Source organism: Capra hircus, chromosome 10 (genome assembly GCF_001704415.2).
Source record: "Capra hircus breed San Clemente chromosome 10, ASM170441v1, whole genome shotgun sequence".
Lineage (NCBI taxonomy): Eukaryota > Metazoa > Chordata > Mammalia > Artiodactyla > Bovidae > Capra > Capra hircus.
The window spans coordinates 55,697,781-55,724,549 of record NC_030817.1 but is presented as its reverse complement, the minus strand read 5'-3'; the positions used below and the strand labels follow the sequence as shown (position 1 = coordinate 55,724,549).

General features: G+C 43.2%; 1 protein-coding gene across 3 annotated transcripts in view; it reads right to left on the bottom strand.

The window, feature by feature from the left end:
* The window catches only part of TLN2 (talin 2), a 498,389-nt gene that overhangs the window by 152,398 nt on the left and 319,222 nt on the right, over positions 1 to 26,769 (bottom strand). For all 3 annotated transcript variants that reach the window (XM_018054292.1, XM_018054294.1, XM_018054293.1), the window contains exons 12-19: positions 17,719 to 17,874; positions 14,589 to 14,690; positions 13,788 to 13,864; positions 10,874 to 11,054; positions 9,858 to 9,971; positions 6,819 to 6,927; positions 5,856 to 6,064; positions 3,496 to 3,594 (exon numbers count right to left, since the gene is read on the bottom strand). In XM_018054292.1, coding sequence (XP_017909781.1) covers positions 3,496 to 3,594; positions 5,856 to 6,064; positions 6,819 to 6,927; positions 9,858 to 9,971; positions 10,874 to 11,054; positions 13,788 to 13,864; positions 14,589 to 14,690; positions 17,719 to 17,874 — 1,047 coding nt within the window. The remainder of the gene's footprint in view (positions 1 to 3,495; positions 3,595 to 5,855; positions 6,065 to 6,818; positions 6,928 to 9,857; positions 9,972 to 10,873; positions 11,055 to 13,787; positions 13,865 to 14,588; positions 14,691 to 17,718; positions 17,875 to 26,769) is intronic.

Below are 26,769 nucleotides of genomic sequence, written 5' to 3'. Positions count from 1 at the left end.
GTTTTAACCATTAATTCACATTTGTGCATTTAAACAACACTTAGAATCTTGACAACGCCTCCTGAGTATGTGGTAGATCCAGCTGAAAATATACACTATGAGTGGTAGGAAGGATGAAATTCATGGCCCATGTCATCATGTCCCACTGTGACTTGAAAATTTATCTTTTGGATCTCTACTTTGCACAAGGATCCAAGCTGTCATCAGAAATTCAGCCACATCTTGGCCTCCAGAGGGCAACATTGAACATGCATGGATAGGACCTCCAGCCCAATAGCTCATGAATTCTCTGAACATAAGTTATTCTCAATGTTCTGTAGCCTTCTAGATGGAGATAAATTATTACGAAAAGTGGAAAGGGAGCCTATGTAAATAAACCAGCCTCAAGAAGCCCTCACCAATGATGCAAAGCACTCTGAGCCTTTAAAGATCAGTTTTTGTTGCAGGTCAACATCAAGGCTTTCTGCCTGCAGGCTGCAGAATCCCTCGACTCACCCCATCAGGTTTGTCATCATTCTGTGACCTAAAGAATCACCACTGCTACATTTAATGCACTTCTTGGCTTTTAATATTGAAGGTCATTTATTTGGTTTGGAAATGCCTTCCCAAACATAGAGGCCAATTTTATTTTGAACTAACATGTCAAAACTTTCCCCCAGAGGAAATGTGGTCAGAAGTCTTTACTAATTCATCAGATAATGAAAAGCACTTTTGATTCTCAATGCAAAGGGCACCCACAGAGTCTTTACAACAAGATAGTTTATGAGAAGATATACTGGAAAGAGTGTTCTGCTTGTACAATTTTATACAGAGCAAAGACTATGTTTGTTGTTCCTGCCACTCTTTTGTGACCCTATGAACTGTAGCTCGCCAGGCTCCTCTGTCCATGGGATTTCCCAGGCAAGAATACTGGAGTGCGTTGCCATTTCCTTCTCCAAGGGATCTTCCTGACCCAGGGATTGAACCCATGTCTCCCACATGGTAGGACGGTTCTTTACCACCGAGCCACTTGGAAAGCCCAAGACCATATATCTTACCCAGGCAAATCAGAAACCCATGAATCCACCAAGTAAGGAGATTTTAAAATGGACAATAACAAAGCCGTCAGGAAAGGGCAGTTTGATCCAGTCTTTCTTAGGTTGCTGGTGTTTACTCGATGTCCAGGGAGAGGCCACAGCCTGTGGTGCCAAGAGGTGAAGAGACCTTTGGGATCTGACCGGCACTCATCTGCCACATAACTTCTAGAAATTGATCCCAACAGAGCCTGCAAAGTTATGGTTCCTGGCCCATGCTTAGTGAAAGCAAAATTTGAAAGTCACAAATCATTATCAAGATTTTAAAAAGCAGTCTTTCAAAATGCATCAAAGTATTCCTTCCCTTGAAAGGAATCCATCTTCTCACCCAGACACCAAGATTTGGTCACGGCTTTGTTAGACTGATTTAAAGAAATCCTGATTCTCCTACTAATTTTGTCCACCTCCCGCACACAAAAAATACAGTTAGAAAAAGAACATGATCCTATGGCTATAGTTGCTGACAAGGCCCTTGTCAAACTTTTCAACAAGACCACTATTATGCAGCTCATGTAGAATAAACCTTTGTTAACTCTGGGAACATGCAGTACACTGAAAACTCAAGAAAAAGCTCCAAGATAGGATCTCAAGAACTGGAAAACCAAGAGAGTAAGAAATCCAATGTCACTAAGCCAGGGGTTACCCACACCTGGAGGAGACTGTAGATCACCTTACTGCACTGGTGTTTACCGAGAGACCTTAGAGAACAGGAAACATTCAAGCCAGGGCTTTCCTGTTAAGAAAGCCACCATGAGACACTATCCTGAACTTGAACCTGCTTCTCTAGCCCATCTGAATGGAAGCAGACATTGGAGGCGGAGTTTATATTCACATGTGATGGAAGCAGTTTGTCAAAGAATAAAAGGGGAGAAATCTACTTTTTTAAAAAAAACCACAAAGCCACAAGGATATGGGAGATGCTTTAAAGAAGAGCTGTGACTTCCCTCTCAACTCTTCCCAGACATTAGAAAATAAGTTGACTGCTTCAGGATAATTAAGCCTAGTAAACCAACGGACGAATCTCGTATTTAACCAATTTCTAAGTAGGTACCTACCTCCAAAGAACTACTTGCTCTAATACAAAATCCACAGGACAACACATGTGTTTGGGGATCTAATCAAGGGGAAGGAAGGACGAGGACATAATTAGCTTGGCTTTAGCAGGTTGTATTTATGTGGTCTACAGTTAGTTCCGTTTACAGTTATTACTGGCCACGCTAGGACAGAAATGGCTTCCAGGAATACCCCTACCACCCGTTCTGTGTCTCAGCCTCCCTGATCACATGAACGTTCATGCACTGAACGCTCAAGCCTTAATGCAGGATCTGAATGAGTCTTATGTCCCCAGCACTCCAGGAATGTGGAGAGTAGAGGAGAAGGGGCATGTTTAATGTATCCACAACATACATGATCATATCTTAGATTAACTAACACATCTCGAGGTGATGAAATCCAGTAGTGCTAGATGAAATAGCAAGCAAAATTGCCCTCCTCGAGGCAACTGGAATGCTGATAGAAAGCTGGGTGATTTTATTCTAAATTCTATAGAAATTCCAAACACTGAACCTGACATAGGATTTAGAAAAGGGTACCTTCCTGAAAACCTGAGCTTGACCTGCAGCAGTTTAATGAGAATGTATCTGTATGTTCCTTGTAAAATTAAGAGTGAGGAGGAAGAGGAATGAAAGGCATCTGCCCATAAGTATGTGAGAAGAGGAGTTCATCTGGCCTGAAGATCCCTAGCAGGAGGCCTCCCCACCCTATTTGCGGGGGCTGGGAATGGAGGCAGACAAGCTGCGATCTTGTCTGAGCTGGCAGTGCAGCCAGCCAGCTGCAGACAGTGGCTACAGCTGGTCCCCAGAGGATATGTCTCTGGTATTGAAAAAAAAAGTGGGGGGTGACAAAAAGGACTTCTCTGCCACACTTGTGGTTTTGAATATGACACAGACATATTCAAAGCTCTCAACACAAAGGAATGCTTGTGCTATGTGGGAGCAGAGTGTATGGGAGTGCATGTGTTTCCACTCTTACATGCAGACTCAAGAATGATGCAATTCAAAGCTGCCCCAAATAGATAAAACAAGACTGGCCGTGAGTGGATAACTGTAGACTTGGGTGGCTGATATAAGGATGGTTGTGACATTATTCCCTCCATGTTTGTGTTTAAAGAAAGTGCAGCATGCTGACTAGTGAGAACAGCTAAGCAGATGTTTCAGTGTGGTGATGTATGGTGTAAGTGAATTGAGTTTTTCAATTAAAATTTTTTTTTTTTGTTAACACATAAAAAGATCACAGTCTAAGATAATCCACCTTCACCTTTCTCTTGTCAGTTCAAGGAAGACTCCATTTTTCATTACCTTCTCCCTGCTTGGGTCTAAGACCATCACTTAGGTTCCAAGATTATGGACTGCAAATATCTCACCTGGAATCGCTCGTCAGTCTCATTCTCTCCAATCTGCCGCAGAAGATCCCCGCTGGCTTGTCCTATGCTTCCAGCGGCGGTCAAAACTGTCTGTCGAGGCTACAAACACAGAGCACATCTTAGTGGGAAAGAGAGCGCACTGCCTCCCCAGGGCCATCAGACAGGGCAGCGCAGGAAGAGGAGTCCTACAGGAGGGCTTCCTCCTGCAGCCCAATAAACTCTGGAACTGTCTGCCAGACAGGAGACATACACGTCCTTGTGGAATCCGTGCAAGAAACTGGTTGATGGCTCAAAACCAGCAATGTCGGAATAGATTTGAAATGATCAATTGACAAGCCTCATTCAATTGGTAGGAAATTGGAGTACAGACTTGTATTCCCTTTACACGTGTATTGGTAATGTGTGTGCTAGTTTCTCAGGTTGCATCTAATCAAGAAGCCTTGGGTGGGGGAAGGGAGGCTTCATTCCAAGAGCTTGTTGGTTGTTCAGTCGCTCAGTCACGTCCAACTCTTTGCGACCCCATGTACTGCGGCATGCCAAGCTTCCCTGTCCCTCATCATCTTCCAGAGTTTGCTCAAGTTCACATCCATTGCATTGGTGATACCATCCAGCCATCTCATCCTTTGACACCCTCTTCTCCTTCTGCCCTCAATCTTTGCCAGCATCAGGGACTTTCCACTGAGTTGGCTGTTCACATCAGATGACCAAAATACTGGAGCTTTTGCTTCAGCATCAGTCCTTCCAACCAGTATTCAGGGTTGATCTCCCTTAAGATTGACTGGTTTGATCTCCCTGCTGTCCAGGAGACCTTCAGGAGTCTTCCCCAGCACCACAGTTGGAAAGCATCGATTCTTTGGTGCTCTGCCTTCTTTACAGTCCAGCTCTCACTGCATGTGACTATCAGGAAGACCATAGTCTTAACTATATGGACCTTTGTCAGCAGATTAATGCTTCAGTTCGGGTCGTGTCCGGCTCTTTGCGACTCCATGAATCTCCGCACGCCAGGCCTCCCTGTCCATCACCAACTCCTGGAATTCACCCAAACTCATGGTGAAGAGTCGGACACGACTGAGCGACTTCACTTTCACTTTTCACTTTCATGCACTGGAGAAGGAAATGGCAACTCACTCCAGTGTTCTTGCCTGGAGAATCCCAGGGATGAGGGAGCCTGGTGGGCTGCTGTCTACGGGGTCACACAGAGTCGGACACGACTGAAGCGACTTAGCAGCAGTAGCATGTGCATCGAGTCCGTGATGCCAGCCAGCCATCTCATCCTCGGTCGTCCCCTTCTCCTCCTGCCCCCAATCCCTCCCAGCATCAGGGTCTTTTTTAATGAGTCATTTCTTTGCATGAGGTGGCCAAAGTATTGGAGTTTCAGCCTCAGCATCAGTCCTTCCAGTGAACACCCAGGAGTGGTCTCCTTTAGGATGGATGGGTTGGACCTCCTTGCAGTCCAAGGGACTCTCAAGAGTCTTCTCCAACACCACAGTTCACAAGCATCAGTTTGGTGCTCAGCTTTCTTCACAGTCCAACTCTCACATTCATACATGACCACAGGAAAAACCATAGCCTTGACTAGACGGAACATTGTTGGCAAAGTAATGTCTCTGCTTTTTAATATGCTATCTAGGTTGGTCATAACTTTTCCTTCCAAGGATTAAGTGTCTTTTAATTTCATGGCTGCAATCACCATCTGCAGTGATTTTGGAGCTCCCCAAAAATAAAGTCTGACACTGTTTCCACTGTTTCCCCATCTATCTGCCATGAAGTGATGGGACCAGATGCCATGATCTTAGTTTTCTGAATGTTGAGCTTTAAGCCAACTTTTTCACTCTCCTCTTTCACTTTCATCAAGAGGGTCTTTAGTTCCTCTTCACTTTCTGCCATAACGATGGTGTCATCTGCATCTCTGAGCTTATTGATATTTCTCCTGGCAATCTTGATTCCAGCTTGTGCTGCTTCCAGCCCAGCGTTTTCATGATGTACTCTGCATATAAGTTAAATAAGCAGGGTGGCAATATACAGCCTTGACGTACTCCGAGTAATGCTTAGCCAGTATCAAAGGTTGCACCATAGCTTCTGCACACAGTTCAGCAACCCCAAACCTTGCAGTGTGGTAACGTGAGCCACTGGGATGGAAGGAGCACCTAGGGCAGCAAGAGTCCCGTGGGTCCCAAAGGCTGCATCTACCTCATCAGAGCTTGAGTGACTTTAGGGGAGAATGGGTCCATGTATATACATGGCTGAGTGCCCTCACTGTCCACTGGAAACTACCACAACATTGTTAATTGTCTATGCCCCAACACAAAATAAAAAGTTAAACAAAAGAACCTTGAGTGACTGCTCACCCCAAAGCTCACCTCTCCAGAAGTCGGCTGCACAGCTTTCAGCAGATCTGACACAGCCCCGGCGAGGGTCCTCGCGGCTCTGAGCAAGTCCTCCCCGCTGCCCACCTCGTCATCCATGAGGGCAGCCAGCAGCTTCACGCCCTTGGACATCTCCGTCAGGTTGGAAGAAATGGTGGTGATGGCGCATCCCACGGCAGTGTAGTCGGTGTCCGCAGGATCACCTGGGACAGAGAAGGACTGACACCATCAGAGCAGGGCAGTGAAGGCTGCGGGGAGCCCAGGGTAACACACGACAGGTGGTGACACTGGCAGCAGACCCCGCCCCCTTGCGACATCCTGCAAGAGTCAGACGTCTCGTCTCCCCATCTCCAAGGCTGCTCCTCACGGGGTCCTTTCACCCCGAGGTCTCACACTTTGAGATTCTGAGCATGAACACCTTTAAAGCTAGCATCTCATGGTCCTTTGCAGAAGGCCTCTCCAAGGTCAGCAGCTTGGAGAGGTCAGCTCTGTCCCTGAAACACTGCAAGCCTGCTTGGTGATGCCAAGATCGTCCCTGGCTCTCACTTGACAATGCAAGGCTGAGGGCCATGCAATCCAGAGAAGACCACAGCTAGACAAGACAGAGGAAGGCACCCATGACGGCCAGCCATACAAAACCACTTTGAGACTGTAAGCTCCCAGAAGGCAGAAACTGGCCTCAGTAAACTTAGAAGTATGTCCAGCAGCTTGATGGACAATGAGCTGAGTAACTGCTTTTCACTGAGGGTGCATGATAAAGTCACAAAGGCAAGAGAGGCTCCCCACATTTCTCCCGGGTCAGGGGGAGAAAATGCTTGAAGCATTGTGAGGGCCTAAAAATAGACTCTTCTCTCCGAATAGGAAAAATCTGTTGCTTCAATCAAAGAATAAGAACTTCTCTCTTGTTTTTTTTTTTGAACAAAACCACAATACACCACAGATCCCTCAGGGACTCACCGGCTGTGAGGTTAACAACGGACGCGGTTCCAGCTGTGATGGCATCGACTTGAGAGTGGATTTCGTGTTTGGACTCGTCCACTTTATTCTGAACCCACACCCTAGACGCCTGCAAAACCAGATAACCGCATGACACAGTCGCTGAGCAGGGTTACCCAGGAAACCAGAGAAGCCGTGCCATGAAACGAGACCAGCATTCTGACCACACTCCTCTCACTGGGCCGGCACCCATGAGACCCTTACATCATCTTCAACAATGTCCTTAACAGGCCTCTTGCTCATTCATTCATGCCACATGGAAAGAAAATTCTCAATGCTTCTTACTCGGGTTACCTTTTCTTTAAGATTTTGGAGACAAAATCTCTCTGTGGTTTTACGTAGGTAAATTCAGTTTAAAAAAATGGAGATAAGTAGTATCTTATAATAATACTGCACAGTGGCACCAACGTGCATGCTCAGTCATGTCTGACTCCTTCGGACCCTACAGGCTATAGCCCTCCAGGCTCCACTATCCGTGGGATTTCCCAGGCAAGAAGACCGGAGTGGGTTGCCACTTCCTACTCAATGGGATCCTTCCAACTCAGGGATTGAACTGCATCTCCTGTGTCTCCTGCAGTAGCAGGCAGATTTATTACCACCGAGTCACCTGGGAAACCCTCTGGCACCAACAACTGTTGCTAATTTTCATCTTCATTGTTTTAGAGAATGGAGTGAGAATCAGGGTATTTTAGCTGAGTCTTCTCTCAGCATAGCAACTGTCTTTTATGACATGAATATCATGCTGATGTGCACCTTTCCCAGCAGGATTTTGAGGGGTGGTCTTCAAGACCCCTGCTCTGGATCCATAATATGTGATATGACGTTGAGCAAACTTCACCCAGTTCCTGTGCCTAAATTTCTTCTACTGTAGAAACTCAGTGGTCTTTTGAAACCTTTCTAGTTCTTATACTTTATGCTCATGTGACTCTTAGCAAATTCTGCTTTTGGCCATTTCTGGTCTTAGCCAATGAGTGCTTACACTGGCAATGGTGATCCCATGGTAATAGATGGTTCTGGTCTCCTTCCCCAGATAGTCCCCAAATATTAATCTTGGTTCAGAGTATGTCTAGCATTAAAATATTTTATATATTAATTCTTTGAAAATTGGTGAAGCAAGAATATCAAGTCCAGATACTTAAAAACTCCTTCTCCCAGCTGTGCTGGATATGGGAGGCTGCCATATGCATTTTTAGTTTCAAGTTCCTGAAAGCAAAATACTTAATAACTTCAGAGACTTGAGAGAAACAGCTTTGAGGATGCTACACCCTTCAGGTTTACAGGTACACAAGTGAAAAACACACTGAGCAGAGAGAACTTGGAGGCAGCTGTCCTGGCTGGATGAGATGAGGCTACAAACTGTGTCTTGGTTCTGCCCCTATGATGTCCAGGCAGTACTATAGCCATGGTTTCCAACCCTGGCTGCATATTAGAATCACAAAGAGAGATGAAATGCTATGGAAACCCAGGCCCCACCTCCAGCAACACTGATCTGCTTGGTCTAACCTGGGCCCTAGGCTTTGTCCTTTAAGCCTTTCAGGTGATTCTAATGTGCAAAGCAGGACAGAGAATGACAAAGGTAGCCGGTGCTTGGCAAACTTCCCTGTGGACACAAAACAGCTGGGAACTAAAATGTAGATTCTGATTCAGAAGGGTGGAGTAAGGCTTAAGATTCTGTACCTCTCACACGATCCTAAGTGCTGCCAATGCTGCTGGCCTGGGGATCACAATTTAAACAGCAAGGGACTAGATGATTTCATGCAATGGCAGCTATGGGAAGGCAGTTAATCGCCCTGCCTCATTGAAAAGTTCAGTAGTAGGAACCCAGCAGTTCACAAAGCATGGTTCCCAGAAAAGCAGTAGCACCTGCGAACCTGCTGGAAATGCAAATTCTCCGGCCCCACCCCAGACCAACTGAGTCAGAAAAAATGGAGGAGGGGCCCATTTTTAACCTCTGGATGACTCTGAGGTTTGCAACAAATCCAGCTAATACTCACTGGGCTTGCACTGTGTTAGGTGCGGGGCTAAGAACTTTGTGAAGTGAAAGTGAAAGGTGCTCAGTCTGACTCTTTGTGACCCCATGCACTATACAGTAAGAATAGTACAGAGACTACAGAGTCCATGGAATTCTCCAGGCCAGAAAACTGGAGTGAGTAGCTGCTCCCTTCTCCAGGGGATCTTTCCAACCCAGGGATCAAATCCAGGTCTCCCACATTGCAGGCAGATTCTTTACCAGCTGAGCCACAAGGGAAGCCCGCACACAAGGGAAGAACTTTTTTCGTGATTGTATTGTCAACCCTCACAACAGCCTTTCTCAGGGATAACAAAGTGGACCTTAGAGAGAGTAAGTTGCCCAGAATGACACAGCCACTGAGCCGTGGGGCTGGAATTTGGGCCCCACTTGAGTTTAAGTTCTTAGCCTAAAGGGGTACTGCCAATAGCCTGTGGCATTTTATGATTCTTTCTTCCTGTGCTAAGTGCTAAATTGCTTCAGTCATGTCCAACTCTTTGTGACCCTATGGACTATAGCCCTCCAGGCTCCTCCGTCCATGGGATTCTCTAGGCAAGAATACTGGAGTGGAGATCTTCCCAACACAGGGATCAAATCAGTATCTTTTATGTCTCCTGCATTGCAGGTGGGTTCTTTACCACTAGTACCCTCTTCCTTGGGTGCAGCTTAAAGACAGGGACTCCATCTCTTAAAAAATAAATGGATTGGGACCTCACCCAGCTGGAGACAGAGATTCACCTCACTGAATCCAGCCGGAGTGCAGAATCCCATTTTCTGTGAGGGCAGAGACATCAAATAAAAATGCTCAACTTCCCTGGTGGTCTAGTGGCTAAGACTCCATCCTCCCAAGGCTGGGGGCCTCGGTCCAATCCCTGGTCAGGAAGCAGATCCCACAAGCCACAACTAAAGATCCCATGTGCTGCAATTAAGACTGGCACAGCCAAATAAATAAATATTTTTAAAAAGTAAATCAAGTGCTAAACGACTCTCACCATATCCTGGCCAAGAGGTGGCAGGGAGTCGAGCTCGCTGAGGTCGTCCTGGGCCTGCTGGACAGCGTGCATGCTCGTGTTGATGGTCCCCATGAGGGCCTGCTGGGCTGAGGTCTGCAAAGGTAGGTAATACAGGGGTCACATCATGCTCCTGGCCTGGCAACAGAGCCTCTATGTAAGCAAGGGAATTGGATCTGGGATCAAGACACAATGGTCCAGAGTATCTCTCAACAAATTGCCTGAACCACCTTCTATTTCAACTGGGGCTGGAAATAGGTATTGTAATACATGAATAGAATACTAAATAGGGGTGTTTGCAATAGAGTGATTATAATCAGCAGAGTGTAGAGTGTGTAATTAGCTGACAAGAAGGCTCAGAAAGAGTCCCCTGCTGGGAGCTCAGGGGATCCAACCCTTGAGTATTCAGAACAGAAGTTCCCCTGCACAGGAATCATGTGGGTGTTACATCTGAATTCTTGGTAAGTAAATAAAGATTTTACCCAAACCTACAATACAGTCAACATGCTTCTTTAGTCAAATCACTTCTGGGCTTTCAGGCTCTTCTGCTTTCAAAAAGTTCTTGTCCCAAAGCATGAGATTCCACAGAGACCCAGTCAGACGAGCACAGTGCAAGAAACCAATGCTGTGCTCGGGGGATGTATGGAGTGGAACAGACTTGGACTGCTTCTGAGCCTCTCTGAGGGGTACTGGGCTGATGAACAAGTGGGCAAGCAGGGTCCTAGCCCTCACTCACACACCACGTGGAGAGGCCACTGGCTCTTGTCCAGCCCTTGAGGAAACCTGTAGTCCTAGACAGAGCACTGCCAGAGCCACCCATTTAAAAGAAAACACACTGGGAATTGGGCATTTGGGACCTCACAGCTGAAGAGCCAGGATGCAGACAGGAAGTAGCAAGAGTGGGGATAATACACACAACCCATCAGCAGGCTGGTATTGCTCCCTGGACACCAGGGGCAGGCTCGTGATGGGCAGGGCAAGGCCCCCGGGAGCCTCACCAGTGGGGGCATGTGGCCGCGGTGCATCTGCCCAACCATGACCTGCTGCTGTGGTGAGGGCATGCTGCCAACATTGAAGGTCTCAGGCCCGCTGGAGCCAGAGCGCATTACAGCTGGCAGCGCCACCGAACCGTGCTCCACCTTCCCGGTGCGATTGAACTGCTGCTGCAGGATGGTGGACCTGTGGGGAACAGACGCTTTGGTCACTGCGAGGTGGCCGCTCACGTGGAGTGTCATGTCACCTGATACCACAGGTGTCAGCAATGTTCGTGCTTCATGTTACGACAACCAGTTTAAAAGAGGCAAATAGAGACAGAATCATGAATGAGGTTAACAGCACTAAAATGCTCAGCAAAACCCTGAGATGAATGAATCTTTTTATATAATCAGTACTGTAATTAATTACTGGCATGCTATTAGCTGTTCAGAAAGACACAGAAAACAATGATGTTCTAGGCCTAAGTGAATGATCTGGATACAGTGATGTAGTATTTGGTAAATTCTACCTGAAATAGCATTCATTCAACACAAACCTACTGCATGCCAGGTTCTATTCTAAGCCCTGGGGACAGAGATCAGTAATCCATAGTCTGAAGGAAGAAATGTGGAAATGAACTTCACATCTCCCTCAGCTTAGCTCTCTTTCCCCAGGTGGAAAGCCACTGACCACAGAGGATGTTTCAACACGTGTGGAGCCTTGATGACTGGCTGACCTTGGTACCTCGTCCAGATGATTTCAACTTAAGTCTGGGAAGACTCCCAGGGCATCTAGTAAAAAAAATTTTCAAGTTTTTACCTCTTGATATTTTCCTGGAATGAGAGGTGAGCGCAAAGGACTTTGAGCACATGAGCGTAAGAATCTGATAATCCAGAGGACAAACCCACATTGAATGTGGGAGAGTCTGTGTTGGGGGGTGGGGAGGGAGTAGGGCAGTGTTGGTGAGTAGCTGTATTAAGGCACAGGAGCCTCTGTCCCAGGATTCTGGAACCATCACAGTTCACTTCCTGTTGCCCAGGGCAAAGGTTGTGAGTTAAGTTAGGGTACCAATCGACAGGTATCCATGGAGTGACATTAACATCTGCAGAGGAACTGGCACTAGAGAGGGTACATCTAAGGCTTCTCTCAGAGCTCAGCTGCATTCCAAGATCTCAGCCAATGTCTCATACAGGGAGAAGTCAAAGATCTTGTGATGAGGATCTCCCTGGACTGTGATGCCCTTTGCAGTGGGGAGGGGATGCAGCGGCGCCAGGCAGGGGAGGGTCCCAGCACTCAGGGCACAGACACTTACTGAGCTTCTCCTAGGAGAAGTTCAAGTGCAATGGAATTCTGTGAAGTGCACAGCTGACCCTATTAGGAAGCACTAGCTTAGTAACATTCATCTGATGGTCATTAATAACTCCAAGAAATTCAAGTCTTTTGCCAGAGGGTACCAAACGGTACTTGAAATGCTGCTGCTGCTGCTAAATTGCTTCGGTCGTGTCCGACTCTGTGAGACCCCACAGACGGCAGCCCACCAGGCTCCCCCATCCCTGGGATTCTCCAGGCAAGAATACTGGAGTGGGTTGCCATTTCCTTCTCCAATGCATGGAAGTGAAAAGTGAAAGTGAAGTCGCTCAGTCGTATCCAACTCCTAGTGACCCCATGGACTGCAGCCCACCAGGCTCCTCCATCCATGGGATTTGCCAGGCAAGAGTCCTGGAGTGGGCTGCCACTGCAGTACATCAAATTTGGCTCCAAGTTGTATACTAATAGGGGACAAATAGAGAACCACTTCCTAGGGGATTATGACGCAAACTATGGGAAACTGGTACACAGCAGCCCAGGTAGGGAAATAGTGACTACGCCTGGCCAAGTTCAAGATGCTGCCCCAGGACAGCGCCCTAGAGGAGATGTCACAGACCTGAATCGAGTCCTGGCTCGGCCCAGGTGTGCATCTCAGCTAAACTCCAGGAGCTTCAGATTCCTCATCCATGGTCTGAGGATGACCAGATCTAGCCTACCTCTTCCACGGGGGATGTTGCTGGGATCAAGCAAGACAGCAAGATGGAGACACTCAGTATAGACAAGAAAAATTGTCACTACAGTGTTCTATGAACATGAAGGGAGTGGGTGAACAGGCTTCTCAACAAGTCTTGCCTATTCCTAAATTTTAATAAATCTCAGTTTCCTCATTCACAAAATAGGGCTAAATTGAAACTGCTCTAAATTTAAAATAATGATAAAAATAGCAAATATGTATTATGTCCTAGAGATGGCTTAATGTGCTTTATTTGTTTTATAAGCATTATTAAGAACTCAAGCATCAAAATCAACTTATGAGGTAGTACTATCAATCATTATTCTCATTTTATAGATGAGATGAAGGCGACAGAGAAAACTCATAATGCCCTCAAGGCCACACATTGGAAAACAGACTCCAGACTGAAACCCACTAACTCTGGCTCCAGAGTCCATGTTTTTACCACTTCCCTTTGCTACCTCATGACATGTGTATCAAGCATGGCAGTAACAAGCGTCTCATAAACAAAAATTCCCCTACTGGCTAGGTCCCTAGCCCAAAAGATACAGAACTGAACTCACTCTCCAGGCTTTGATAATAATGATGTAGCTTATGAGAAATCAATCAGAAATTCAAAACAGGACATGAAGGCTTACCATGTCTAAAGGTGGAATTAAGCCCCACATGGTCTTCCGTGTCTCCCTGAAACCCCCAGCCGCCCTCACCCCAACAGGACACCCTCAACAGTGACGACAATGGTCTGGGGAACCACACTTTGAGAAGCAAGACTCATCTGTCTCATCCATTATCACCTCCTCCACGTGAAGGACTTCAGGGCAACCGGCCCAGAGTTAGCCTAGGAAACCTGCCCATGCTGGGAGAAGGCAGTTATCCCTGATCTTAAATACACTTACTTTTTAGGGGAAACGGACTCTTCTAACATAGTCGACTCCTCATCGCCCTCCAGTCCAAATCTATCTTTACTTTGTTTCTGAGGTAAAACAAGACAAACATGAAAGTTAGCAGGTCTTGACACAAGCTCCTTTTAAAGAGGCCTTTTAAAATGAGCCACATAAGCAGATACATTAAGGTTTACCCCAAATTTCTTGTATGGGATATTTAATAAGTGATAGGTGAATAAAATCAATAGTTACAATGAAAAAGAATGTGATATTTAATATATATATTAAATGCCTTTTGTATATATTATTGCACAGACAGTTTCATACAGTTAAAATTAAGATACTAATACTCTACTAGAACTTGGCTATTTCAGTGGGTGGTACCTTGAAACCTTAGGAAAGGTTATTTTGTGTACCACTATGGTATATAACACCCTCCCCCTTGTTAAAACTGGATGAGAGAGAAAGAAAAAAAAAGAAAGAAAATCTTTAGGCCCTCAACCCAGTTTCTAGAGAGGAAAATGTAACAACTACCTAGAGAGGAAGACGCTCACAGGTGAGCTAGGCTCATTCATTAGCTGAATGATACACTAGTGCTCACTACCTGGCAGTCAATGACACAAATGTGAGCTGCAGCAAAATTAGAAATGGATATGTGGTCAAAGACTGCACACTCAAGAAATCTTAATGTCAAAGATTCCATTAGTGCATCAAGTACTTTACATGAGTGTTTTTATTTTCCAGGTAGCTACATCATCTAAACTGAGACTTTTTAATAAAGAAGTGCTGTCTAATCTGCACAGTATGAAATACCTTTTTGAGGATGATGTCAATGTAGCCTGCAATCAGCTGGGATATTTGCTCTCCTTCAGTGGTCTGTACGGAGTAGTAGCTTTCCTGATACTCCCCAAAATCCTAGGCGGGGGGGAAACCCACGTTAGAAAAAATACAGTCACATCACCAGTTTCAAAGGTGAGGGGGTCCAATCTTGGAACAAGTTCTGGTATAGATTCACTTGTTCTTGCTCATCTCCCCTAAATACAACACCCTAAAATGTATTCAATCAACAATGGAAGGGCTCTGAAAGCTGGAAAGTTGTATTGACTGGTGACCTCAGTACTCGAGCGACCACAATCTGATGAGTTCTCGAGTTTTATTTTATATCCCACATTTCCAAGGCTGGGTGCTGGAGAGGCCTGAAACTTGGAACCTCCAACAGGAAGTTTATGAAAGTCTGTTCTCTCTGGACAAGGGACCAGGAGATGGGAAGCCCAACAAAGACCTAATTGGGAGCCTCAAGTAGCTTCAAACTGAGTTGCTCATGGGCAGCTGCAAAGCAGTGAAAGCCTGGCCATCCCAGGCCCTTCTCCACAACCCAGGCAGGCAGGTGGTCTGATCGCTCTGCAGCAGTGGCCACAGCGAAGCCCTGTGTCTCCCTCCCTCCACTCACCTTCTGTGTTCCTAAGAAAGGTCACCTGTTAATAGTAGGTGGCCACAGGAAGTACTTTCTTCCCTCATAGACAGCACTAGCAGGCTTTGAGCAGGAACCCCAGCAATGTCAGAAGAACAAGGCAGCCCAGAACATTGCCAGGGCTCAGAAAATAAATTTCCATTGCAACTCAATTCCACAGAAGTATGCCAGAACACTGGACTATACACTAAACCTAAACAAGGTGACTGTCTACGAAAACAGAGGTTTAAAGAAGATCGGGAGTTTCCTAATACAAAATCCAAAGCATCTAGGATATAACTAAAAATCACTACTCATGTCAAGAACCAGGATGAATACCATGTAAGAAGGAAAAAAAAAACGATAATCAACTGATGCCAATACTAAAATGAATCAGATGTTAGAATTATCTGGTAAGAATTTTTAAATTTTGAATCATAAAAAATGTTTCAACAATTACAAAATCTCCTGAAAGAAATGAAAACAAGGGGATTAACAAAGAAATTTAAGTCATAAAAAAGAACCAGACTGAAATTTGCGAATAAAAAAATGCTATAATCTAAGTAAAAAACTCATGGGATAGATAAAATAGTACTGTGGAAATGACAAAGAAAAGAACCAGTCAGCTTGAAAATAGATTGATAAAATTTAGTCAATTGAACCAACAGAAAACAGGCAAAACAAAACACAGCTTTAGGGATCTGTAGGACAATTTAAAAAAGACCTAATATCCATACCATTAGAAACACAGAAGGAGAGTAGAGCCTCCTACTGTTGGACCAAAATATATACATATATATATCAAGAAACAATGATTGAAAACTTATAAAAATCAGTGAATGACATAAGCCTGCAAATTCAAGAAGCTAAGCAAACCCTACAACAGAATAAGCCTAAGTAATCCACACCAAGAACTTATGAAAACTAGAGAAAGACAATCTTCAAAACATTCATAGAAAAGCAGCATGTTACCTATAAAGGAACACCAACACGATGACAGAAAGTTTCTATGCTGAAACGGCAGAGGCCAGAGAGAAGCGGAATGACATTTTTCAGGCACTAAAAGAACTGAGAATCTCAAATTCTGTATCTGGCAAAATTAATCTTCATGAATGAAGGGAAAATAAGAAGAGTCTCAGTCAGCTAAAGGAAAACTAAAGAATTTGTTGCTAGCAGATTTACCTTTAAAGAATGGCTTAAGAAAAACTCTCTGAACACAAAGAAAATGAAAACAAAAGAAAACTGGGAACTTTAGCATGAGAAAGAGCAATGAGATGGATAAAAACAGAAGTAAATTATATCCTTCACCTCATGCATTTTCTTCAATCTTACTATATGGTTGAAGCAGAAGTAATACCATCTCATGTAGTGGTCAATGTACAATATACAGAAGAAATACTTGAACAATTACACTCAAAAAGCATGGCAGGTAAGTAGACCTAAGTGGAAGGAAGGTATGTTTTCTGAAGATTCCTCCCAACTGGCAAGAGTATATCAATCAATGCTCAAATTAGATAACTAATATTCCCTCCAAGGCCCCTTCTTGATACCTTTTTTTTTCTGATGCCCTGATGTAAGATTTTGCCTAGATACAGATATTTCAAGTGTTCATGAGAGCTGGAGAATAGTACAGTTTAGGAGTTCTGAAGAAACTGATAAATTTCAACACTTTCTGATTCTCTTATGGCTCAATACACACTACAAAATAATTGCACTACTGATTTTTGTATATCAGTGTGGCTGGCTATAGTGAGGGCCACACGGGATACTCTGCTGAAAGCAGATACTGAGGTTGGGAGGAAGAATTCAGAAGTTTAAAGGTCTGGAACAAACACACATCCTCCCTACATTCAGTGTATTTTCACATTGAGCATTTTGTTCTCATCGTTTCATTTGACTCTGGTAACTCTGAGAAACAGGTATTACTACTCCCATTTCACAACCAAGGACATTAAAGCTCAGAGAGGAGAAGTAACTTGAGCAAAGCATAGAACTGGGAAGGAAAGCTGATTTCGAACACTACCCCACAGTCTGTGCTATTTCCACTGGATAGCACGTTCTCTTCATAGGCAGGCTGGGAAAACACAGCTTGGCAAGATGTCACAATTCTTAAGAGCTCATTTAGAAACTTCTAAAACTAGAGATGAGAAGCATCCGTACGGCCTCACAGCATCATCAAATTGCTTTTTAGGGTATACTGGGGATGGCATCAGAACCACAGAAGAGAGAGAATCATCCTTGACTGGCTCTTTCTAATTAAGGAACTCAGACAGCCTTAGAGGACCAGAGAGAAAGAGGTGGCTAAGGAGACCCAGCTCTCAGACATCTCCCTCACTTATAGACCAGTGACTACCCCCATTCCCTGCCCTAGGGACCCCCACCATCTGTCCCTCTCCAAGGCCAGGGAAGCCCAATGGGCTTGTATTGTTTCCCCTACCCCATGGTATCACCCAGAATATGCTAGCCCACTCACTGCCCTCAGCCAGTCCCTACCAGTGTGAAGCTCTTGGGTGAGGCTGCCCAGCGCTTGACCGTGGTCAGTGGCCACTCCTGCAACACTTCCTTGGTCTTTTCATCCACACGCATCACTGAGTCTTTGGTGATCCCCAGCAGGCGAGGCACCAGCTTGTTCTTCCCTTTCATCTTTTCCTGAAACAGGAGGTACAAAGAATCAGTCCTCTTCCTCTGAATACATCTGATTTTTCCAAGTCATCAGTGATTTTGTGATATTTTACCTGCGGTCAACCTACATCACTGTTTCAAAATAGGCAGGGCTATTGGAAAATCAGAGTTTTTTAAAAGACTAGATAAATCACTCGTAAACTAAAGAGATGGAAGCTAAAACAGAGCTATCAGAAGACTGGAAGGATCCACAGAAATTGGAAAGATCCACAAGTTTTCTCTGCAGAGAGATACCATCCAGAAGGTCAGGCTGCTCCAAAAACAGAGATTGTGACAGAAAAAACATATCCAGAGAAAAAGAAGTTAAAGTGAACTCCTAGTAGCCACCTCAGTGAGTAACACAAAAAGGTTAATATAGAATTTAAATATGGCACTTCAGCTATTTAGAATTAACTAAAATTGCCAGAGTAGTATCTTCTCATTACTAAGCACCATTTTTTTTTTTAATATTCCCTGAAATATATTTCCGTCTGGAGGCTTGGGTTTTGCTATTTTTAATGTGTATCTATGCATTCAAAATATTTTGATTGGTTTTAATAAGTTTTTATGTTTTTTTAAGTTTTTAAAGAAATAGTTATCATGCCTATTAAAATAATAATTCCTACCTCATTTCATGCAAAGATGAGCACAATAAAGGACAGAAATGATATGGACCTAACAGAAGCAGAAGATATTAAGAAGAGGTGGCAAGAATACACAGAAGAACTATACAAAAAAGATCATCATGACCTAGATAACCATGATGGTGTGATCACTCACCTAAAGGCAGATATCCTGGTATGCAAAGTCAAGCGGGCTTTAGGAAGCATTACTATGAACAAAGCCAGTGGAGGTGATGGAATTCCAGTTGAGCTATTTCAAATCCTAAAAGATGATGCTGTGAAAGTGCTACAGTCAATATGCCAGCTAACCTGGAAAACTCAGCAGTGATCACAGGACTGGAAAAGGTCAGGTTTCATTCCAAACCCAAAGAAAGGCAACGCCAAAGAATGCTCAAACTACTGCACAATTGCATTCATCTCACACACTAGCAAAGTAATGCTCAAAATTCTCCAAGCCAGGCTTCAACAGTACCATGAATTTCCAGATGTTCAAGCTGGATTTAGAAAAGGCAGAGGAACCAAGAGATCAAATTGCCAACATCTGCTGGATCATCGAAAAAGAGAGTTCCAGAAAAACATCTATTTCTGTTTTATTGACCATGCCAAAGCCTTTGACTGTGTGGATCACAATAAACTGTGGAAAATTCTGAAAGAGATGGGAATACCAAACTACCTGATCTGTCTTCTGAGAAATCACTGAGCAGGTCAAGAAGCAACAGTTAGAACTGGACGTGGAACAACAGACTGGTTCCAAATAGGAAAAGGAGTACGTCAAGCCTGTATATTGTCACCCTGCTTATTTAACATATATCAAGTACATCGTGTGAAATGCTGGGCTGGATGAAGCACAAGCTGGAATCAAGACTGCCAGGAGAAGTATCAATAGCCTCAGATACGCAGATGACACCATTATGGCAGAAAGTTAAGAAGAACTGAAGAGCCTCTTGATGAAAGTGAAAGAGAAGAGTGAAATAGTTGGCTTAAAACTCAACATTCAGAAAACTAAAATCATGGCATCTGGTCCCATCACTTCATGGCAAATACATGGGGAAACAATGGAAACAGTGACAGACTTTATTTTGGGGGGCTCCAAAATCACTCCAGATGGTGACTACGCCATGAAATTAAAAGACGCTTGCTCCTTGGAAGAAAAGCTATGACCAACCTGGACAGCATATTAAAAAGCAGAGATATTTTCCTTTGTTGTACAGAAGCTTTTAATTTAATTAGATCCCATTTGTTTATTTTTGATTTTATTTCCAGAATTCTGGGGGGTGGATCATAGAGGATCCTGCTGTGATTTATGTCAGAGAGTGTTTTGCCTATGTTCTCCTCTAGGAGTTTTATAGTTTCTGGTCTTACATTTAGATCTTTAATCCATTTTGAGTTTATTTTTGTGTGTGCTGTTAGAAAGTGATCTAGTTTCACTCTTTTACAAGTGGTTGACCAGTTTTCCCAGCACCACTTGTTAAAGAGATTGTCTTTACTCCATTGTAAATTCTTGCCTCCTTTGTCAAAGATAAGGTGTCCATATGTGTGTGGATTTATCTCTGGGCTTTCTATTTTGTTCCACTGATCTAAAAAAAAAAAAAAGTAGAGATATTACTTTGTCAACAAAGGTTCGTCTACTCAAAGCTATGGTTTTTTTAGTAGTCATGTGTGGATGTGAGAGCTGGACTATAAAGCTGAGCACCGAAGAACTGATGCTTTTGAACTGTGGTGTTGGAGGAGACTCGAGAGTCCCTTGAACAGCAAGGGGATCCAAGCAGTCCATCCTAAAGGAAATCAGTCCTGAATATTCATTGGAAGGACTGATGCTGAAGCTGAAACGCCAGTACTTTGGCCACCTGATGCGAAGAACCGACTCAGTGGAAAGGACCCTGCTACTGGGAAAGATTGAAGGTGGGAGGAGAAGGGGATGACAGAGGATGAGATGGTTGGATGGCATCACTAATGTGATGGACATGAGTTTGAGTAGGCTCTGGGAGTTGATGAAGGGCAGGGAAGCCTGGCATGCTATAGTCCATGGGGTCTCAAAGAGTCAGACATGACTGAGCGACTGAACTGAACTGACCTCATACTCATGATATAGCACATTCAAGATAGGTTAATAATTTAGAAAGAATATACAGTTGGATATTTTTGTGATTCCAGCGAGGGATGGGGTGGGATGTGGAAATGTCTAGCACAAATGCTAAAATAAAGGAAAAGATTAAAAGCTTTAACTATAAAATATATGGACTTTGCTATGTTTTTTTGAAAAGAGAAAGAAATGAAAGAAAGAGACCTCACCATAAAAAATTAAAAGACAAATGACTGGTGAATAAATATTTACAACTAATAGGATGATAAAAAATTCCATATGCTTTATATGTCACAGGTTATCATAAATCAAACATAAGTGGCAAAGAACATGATCAGAAAATGTTTAAAATTATAAAATAACTAGTCAATAAGCCATAAGAAGAAATTAGATAAATTTTCATGTATATATAATAGTTTATCTTTTACAAAATTAATGCTCAATTAAATAAGGTATGAAAGAGGACCACTATTGATGGTCATTTAAAACAGCAAAACCTTTATGGAAGAAAATTTGTTAATAACGATTCAAAGCTTTAAAAATGTTCCTACTTTTAGTCCTACTTGCTGTTAGAAACTTATTAAAAAAGAAGTTACAAATGTGTATAAAAATAACAAAGCAAGAAGGCTCAACTAGAGTTTTTCAGAGCAAAAAAATACAAACAACCCAAAATGTCAACTATAAGAGATTTGATAATTATGATATCCCGAACAGAAGACTACTCTACAATGGTGCACAATCATGCTCAGTCGTGTTCAACTCTTTGTAATCCCATGGACAGTAGCCCTCCAGGATCTTCCCTCCATGCAATTGTCCTGACAAAAAATACTGGAATAGGTTGCCATTTCCTCCGCCAGGGGATCTTCCTGACCTAGGCATTGAACCTGTGTCTCCTGCCTTGGCAGGTGTATTCTTTAGCACTGAGCCACCTGGGAATTCCTACTCTACAGAAAAACAGCTGGATCCATGATAATAAATTATTCACATTAAAAGAGTTTGTACAGCATGATCCTATGAAATAAAATTTTAAACATTTTTTTTTTTTTTTTAGAAAATTCACTACATGAGGAAATGGTAGCAATGATCATCTCACATGATTTGTATTACTGTCCTGTGCTTTTCCTTACTCCAAAAATTTAACTTAAAACACATTTCTAGTGGTCAGGAAAAAACAAACTTTTCAAAAATATTTGCAAAAATCTAGTTAATTCCCACACCACCACTACAAAGGCAATATGCATACAAATTAGCACAAAGTGTGCAAGTATACATGGGTGTGTATGCAAGAGGACAGGTACTTAAACCAGTAGTACGACCGATGCTTAATAAATATTATCATTAATTTTCAGAGCCTCCCTCAAATGTTACCATCATATCAGCACCATCAACTTCCCCGCCTTGAAATGAAGGGGCCAGCGATGATAATAAGTGATAAAGCCAGGATTAGAACACAGGTCTGAACAAAAACATCTCTGACTTTAAAAGAGACTGTCTACGAGTTTACTACTTCTAAGGGAAACAATTAGAGAAATTGCAAAAATACCCCTCCCAGTCTCCGTGGGCGGTTCACAAACCATCTGACAGTGAAGGTCATGGCACACCTCCAGCTTCCTCCCAAGAGGAGGAGATAAAGGCAGTAGGAATCTGAGTGGGTGTCTGAGAAGGGGAATATAGCCCTGTAAGAACCTCTGAGTCCTTAGGGAAAACTCAGGGAAGAGTCAGATCCTTTGTAGAGAGGCTAGTTCCACCAGGGGTGAAATCAGTGCAGGGTGGACCATGCCAGTCAGCATCACTTGGCTTCGGGAGCCACTGGTTTAGTCATACAGGGTTGGCACTAGCCCAGCTGCAGGGCCTAGGAAGAGGATCAGAAATAAAATATGGTTTGCAGCTGTTGCCTTCCTGCTCTCAAATCTGCACCTCCCCAGTGAGGGGCTTTGGGGTGAGGCAACACAGGATCCTGATGGATTGCCCCAACTCCCGAGATCATTCTGGTCTGGTCAGTGAACAAGCAAACAACTTACAGTGGGTATTCCAATACAAGTTCATAACTGGGGGTGGGGGAAGAGGGTATAAAAGAAACTCAGAAAATACTGTCACTCAGCAACAGGGACCACCATCAAGGGACACAATTATTTTTGAGTCTACCCACAAAATGCAGAGCAGCTGGGGAAAGTTAAAACAGCAAGGGGCTTGGCTCTGTGCTAGTGATATAAGGGCTCTCCCAAGAGAGGATCTGCCTTAGAACCTTAGTGGCAGACCTACATAATAGGAGAAGGTCCAGAGGCAATAAGGTTCCCCCTTCCTCCCTAAACCTAGAATCTGAGTCCACCCGACACGTCTCCTCTCCAGTCTTCCAACTATAGACACCAGTATCCTTTTATCTCTGGGAGAAGACAGCAGCCTAGGCAGGATCCAGTGAAGACCCAATTCTTTTGTGCACAGACACATGTAGACTCTGCTTGCGATTCTGTGAGCTACCTAGCAACTTCTATCTTGAGGCAATCTTCATCAGGTTGGTTTTGTTCTGAGGGGTCGAGCTTGCATAACTTAAAGGCAGGAGAAGGTATGTATTCTACCAAGGAGAAGTAGGATCCACTAATAACCCCAGCCTTTCCTCATTCAGGGGCTTTCCAAGTGGTGCGGAGGGAAAGAAGTGGCTTGCAATGCAGAAGCCGTAGGTTTGATCCTTGGGTCAGGAAGATTCCCTGGAGAAGGAAATGGTAACCCACTCCAGTATTCTTGCCTGGAGAATCCCATGGACAGAGGAGCCTGGCGGGCTACAGTCCAGAGGTTCGCAAAGAGTCAGACGGGACTGAGAATGTACATGATCCTCTGCCAAGCACCTCTTAGCCGTTACTGTGGATTCAGTCCTGGCAGCTGGCTGTGATTAAGTCTGCTTAGCCTTGGGCTCTTCTTGCAGGTGTGTGTACTGGCTGATTCCTACATCACCTGTGCCTTACATCAGGTTCAGACTGGGGTGGAGGGATGCCAGTGGGCTAAACTGTGGGCATGCTTTGGCTCTAAGCCCAACTTCAACGTGGCCTAAGTCCGTGAGCCTGCTGTGCTCACCAGAGTTCTAAAGTGGCTTCCTGCCAAACTGCTGCCTTGGTGCTTCGCTGTGTCATCAGCATGCTTTCTTTTTTTTTTTTTTAATCTTTTAGGCACATGGCAGAGAGGGATGGCTGCTCAAAAGCAAAATGGTGTTAAAGACTCTGCTCATTAGCGGTTTCTCTCCCTAAAAACAACTGGCAATTCATTTTGATTTAATTCATGATTCTGAGATGCTTTGAATGCCTTCTGTGATGCTTTTACAGTTCAGAGAGAAGAGGGCCAGTTCCCCAGGTTTCTCACCTCAAGTCTCTGGTTGTGGTTGCAAGGAAAGTTAAAGGCAAATTTATAAATCGGAAGGTTTACACAAAGATTTCTTGCAAAGAAACAAGATCTTTGGCAAGTCATGGGAAATGCCTTACTGTTCCTTATGGGGTTTTGAAAAACTTATCAACATAAACTGCAAAAGATTTCAATGAAAAAGGAACACTGTAGATGCTTACAGCTCCCATCTATTGAAATCATTTGTACAAGCGTCTCCGTTTCTGTATTATTTCCTTTAAACCTCATAAAAAGTCAGCGTCCTAGGTTAGCAAACTGAAGTTTAGAAATGAAAGTAAAGTAACTTATGGAAGGTCAAACTAGGTGGCAAAGCCAGAATATGACACCGAGGTCTTTTCTTTCAGAGTGTATGTTCTTAGCCACTGAGAACACTGTCATGTAACAGGCTCATGAGAGTCATCCTCCCTATTGGGGCCAGCAAACTATGACAGGTACTAAAGCCAGTTTTCTGCCCCATCACCCCCTGATTTTTTGGCCTGAGAGCTAATAGTAAATTTTCTATTTCTACAGAGTTGAAAGAAAATCAAAAGAGGAATAATACTTCATGAAAAGTGAAAACATTATATTTCATAGTCCATAAATAAAACTTTATAGGAACATAACCAAGCTCATTTATTTACATACTGCTTACTGTTTCTGGGCTATAAGCACAGAGAGGAGAGGCACAGCCAGCAAGGTCTCAGACATTGACTCTCTGGCCCTTTATTAAAAAGGTTTTCCAACCCCTGCTCTGTATCATGATTCTAAAAACCAGTTAAAAGTTGGAGGACTCAGGGGCCAGGAATTAGGAAGTTGTAAGGAGGGGTAAGGAGTTAGCTAACCTAAAATGTACTATATATTCAGCTACTACATTTATTTACATACATTATCTCACTTAATCTTCATTAGAGCTCTGTGATAACCTAGAGGGGTGGGATGGAGGGGATACTCATAAAGCTGATTCATGTTAATATTCAGTAAAAAGTAACACAACATTGTAAAGCAATTATTCTCCAATGGAAACAACAACAATAAATGGGAAAAAAAGACCTGTCAGATTCTTCATCTGAACCTGTCAATGCACTACTTGGAGTGGGTTGCCATTGCCTTCTCCACTTAAAATGAAAAAGAATTATAATTCCCATTTTTCACATGAAGAAACTGAGGTTGAAGAAAGTTAAAGATGTCTCTCCAAGTCATGAGTTTCTGCTATTTCTCACAGAGACAATATTATATCAAGAATTCTAGGCCAATCTTCCCAGCTCCAACACCCAAGCACTTTCCATAATAACAATAGAAAATACAGCATGAAGTACAGCTGACCCCTGAACCACATGGGTCTGAACTAGGTTAGCCTACTTTTTTCAAAAGTTAATTCTAACTTTTGAATTAGTGATCCATGTTTGTTGAATCTACAAATGGGGACAAAGTGTTCACCAATATAGAAGGAAATATGACAGAAGGATCTATAAACACATCAAACTTGTTCTCTCACAATATATATGATTGATCTGAAGGCTGTGTGGTATAATTGTGTTCAATATCAATATATACATTTTGTAAATTATAATTTCATTGAGTTTTTAAATTTAGGATTCTGAATAGCCTATTCAAGTAATGAATGAATCACTCACTTTTAATTTACTTCTTAAATTATGCCAATAAACTTCCTTCAAGATTTAATGGTATGTTCAAATTGAGGACCTAGAGAAATCTGTTATTTATGCCATTAAAACACATTCTACCCCTTACCCAAACAATTTTGTGTGTATGTCTGCCATTCTGTGTGTGATCTCTTTTTTACCACATATTCTAAATGGTTGCACATAGTTATTCACACACACACGGGTTATTTCATGTTTTTGACATATGTCATGTAAATTTACTTGATCTATTCACTGAATTTAAAATAAACCTAAAAATTTAAAATGACTCTGTATATTGTTATAACATGTACAAGTATCTGCACACTGAAAATTACAAAATGTTGAAAGAAATCAAAGAGGATCTAATGCCGTGTTCATAGACAGAAAAACTCAGCATAGTAAAGTTATCAATTCTCCCCTAATTGATCTATAATTTCAATGCGATGCCCATCAAAATCCCAGCTTAGTTTTTTTTGTGTGTGAATACAGACAAGGTTTTTCTAACGTGTTCATGGAAAGGAAAAGGATCTAAAGTAGCTAAAAGAATTCTGAAAAAGAAGAAAAAAGTGAAAGGAATCATTCAGGTTGATGTTAAGGCATACTATACAGTTAAAGTGATCAGGACAGTGTGATATCAGCAGAAGGACAGATATGCAAATCAGCAAAACAGATTAGGGCACCCAGAAATAGATCCACAGCAATATATTCAAATTAATTTGACAAGGATACAGACTCAATACGATGCGGAAAACACCTTTCAACAAACAGTACTGGGGCAACTGGACATCCACAGGTCAAAAATGAACCTTGATCGAAAACCTTCACACTTTATACAAAAACTCAAAATGGACCAAGGACATAAATGCAAAACCATAAAGTATCCAAAATCTTCGGAGCCTAGAGTTAGAGCTCTTTTTAAAATTTTTTAATGTATTATTTGTTTTTGAGTTTTTCTGCTTTTAAAGTTCATTTATTTCCTTAGTTTGGCTGCACTGGGTCTCTGTAGCTTTGTGTGGTCTTTCTCTAGTTGCAGCCAGTGGGGGCTGCTCGCTGGTTGAAGTGTGTGGGCTTCTCACTGCAGTGCCTCCTGTTTTTGTTCAGCACAAGCTCTAGGGCATGTGCACCTCAGTAGGTGCAGCTTGTGGCTCTAGAGTGTGGGCTC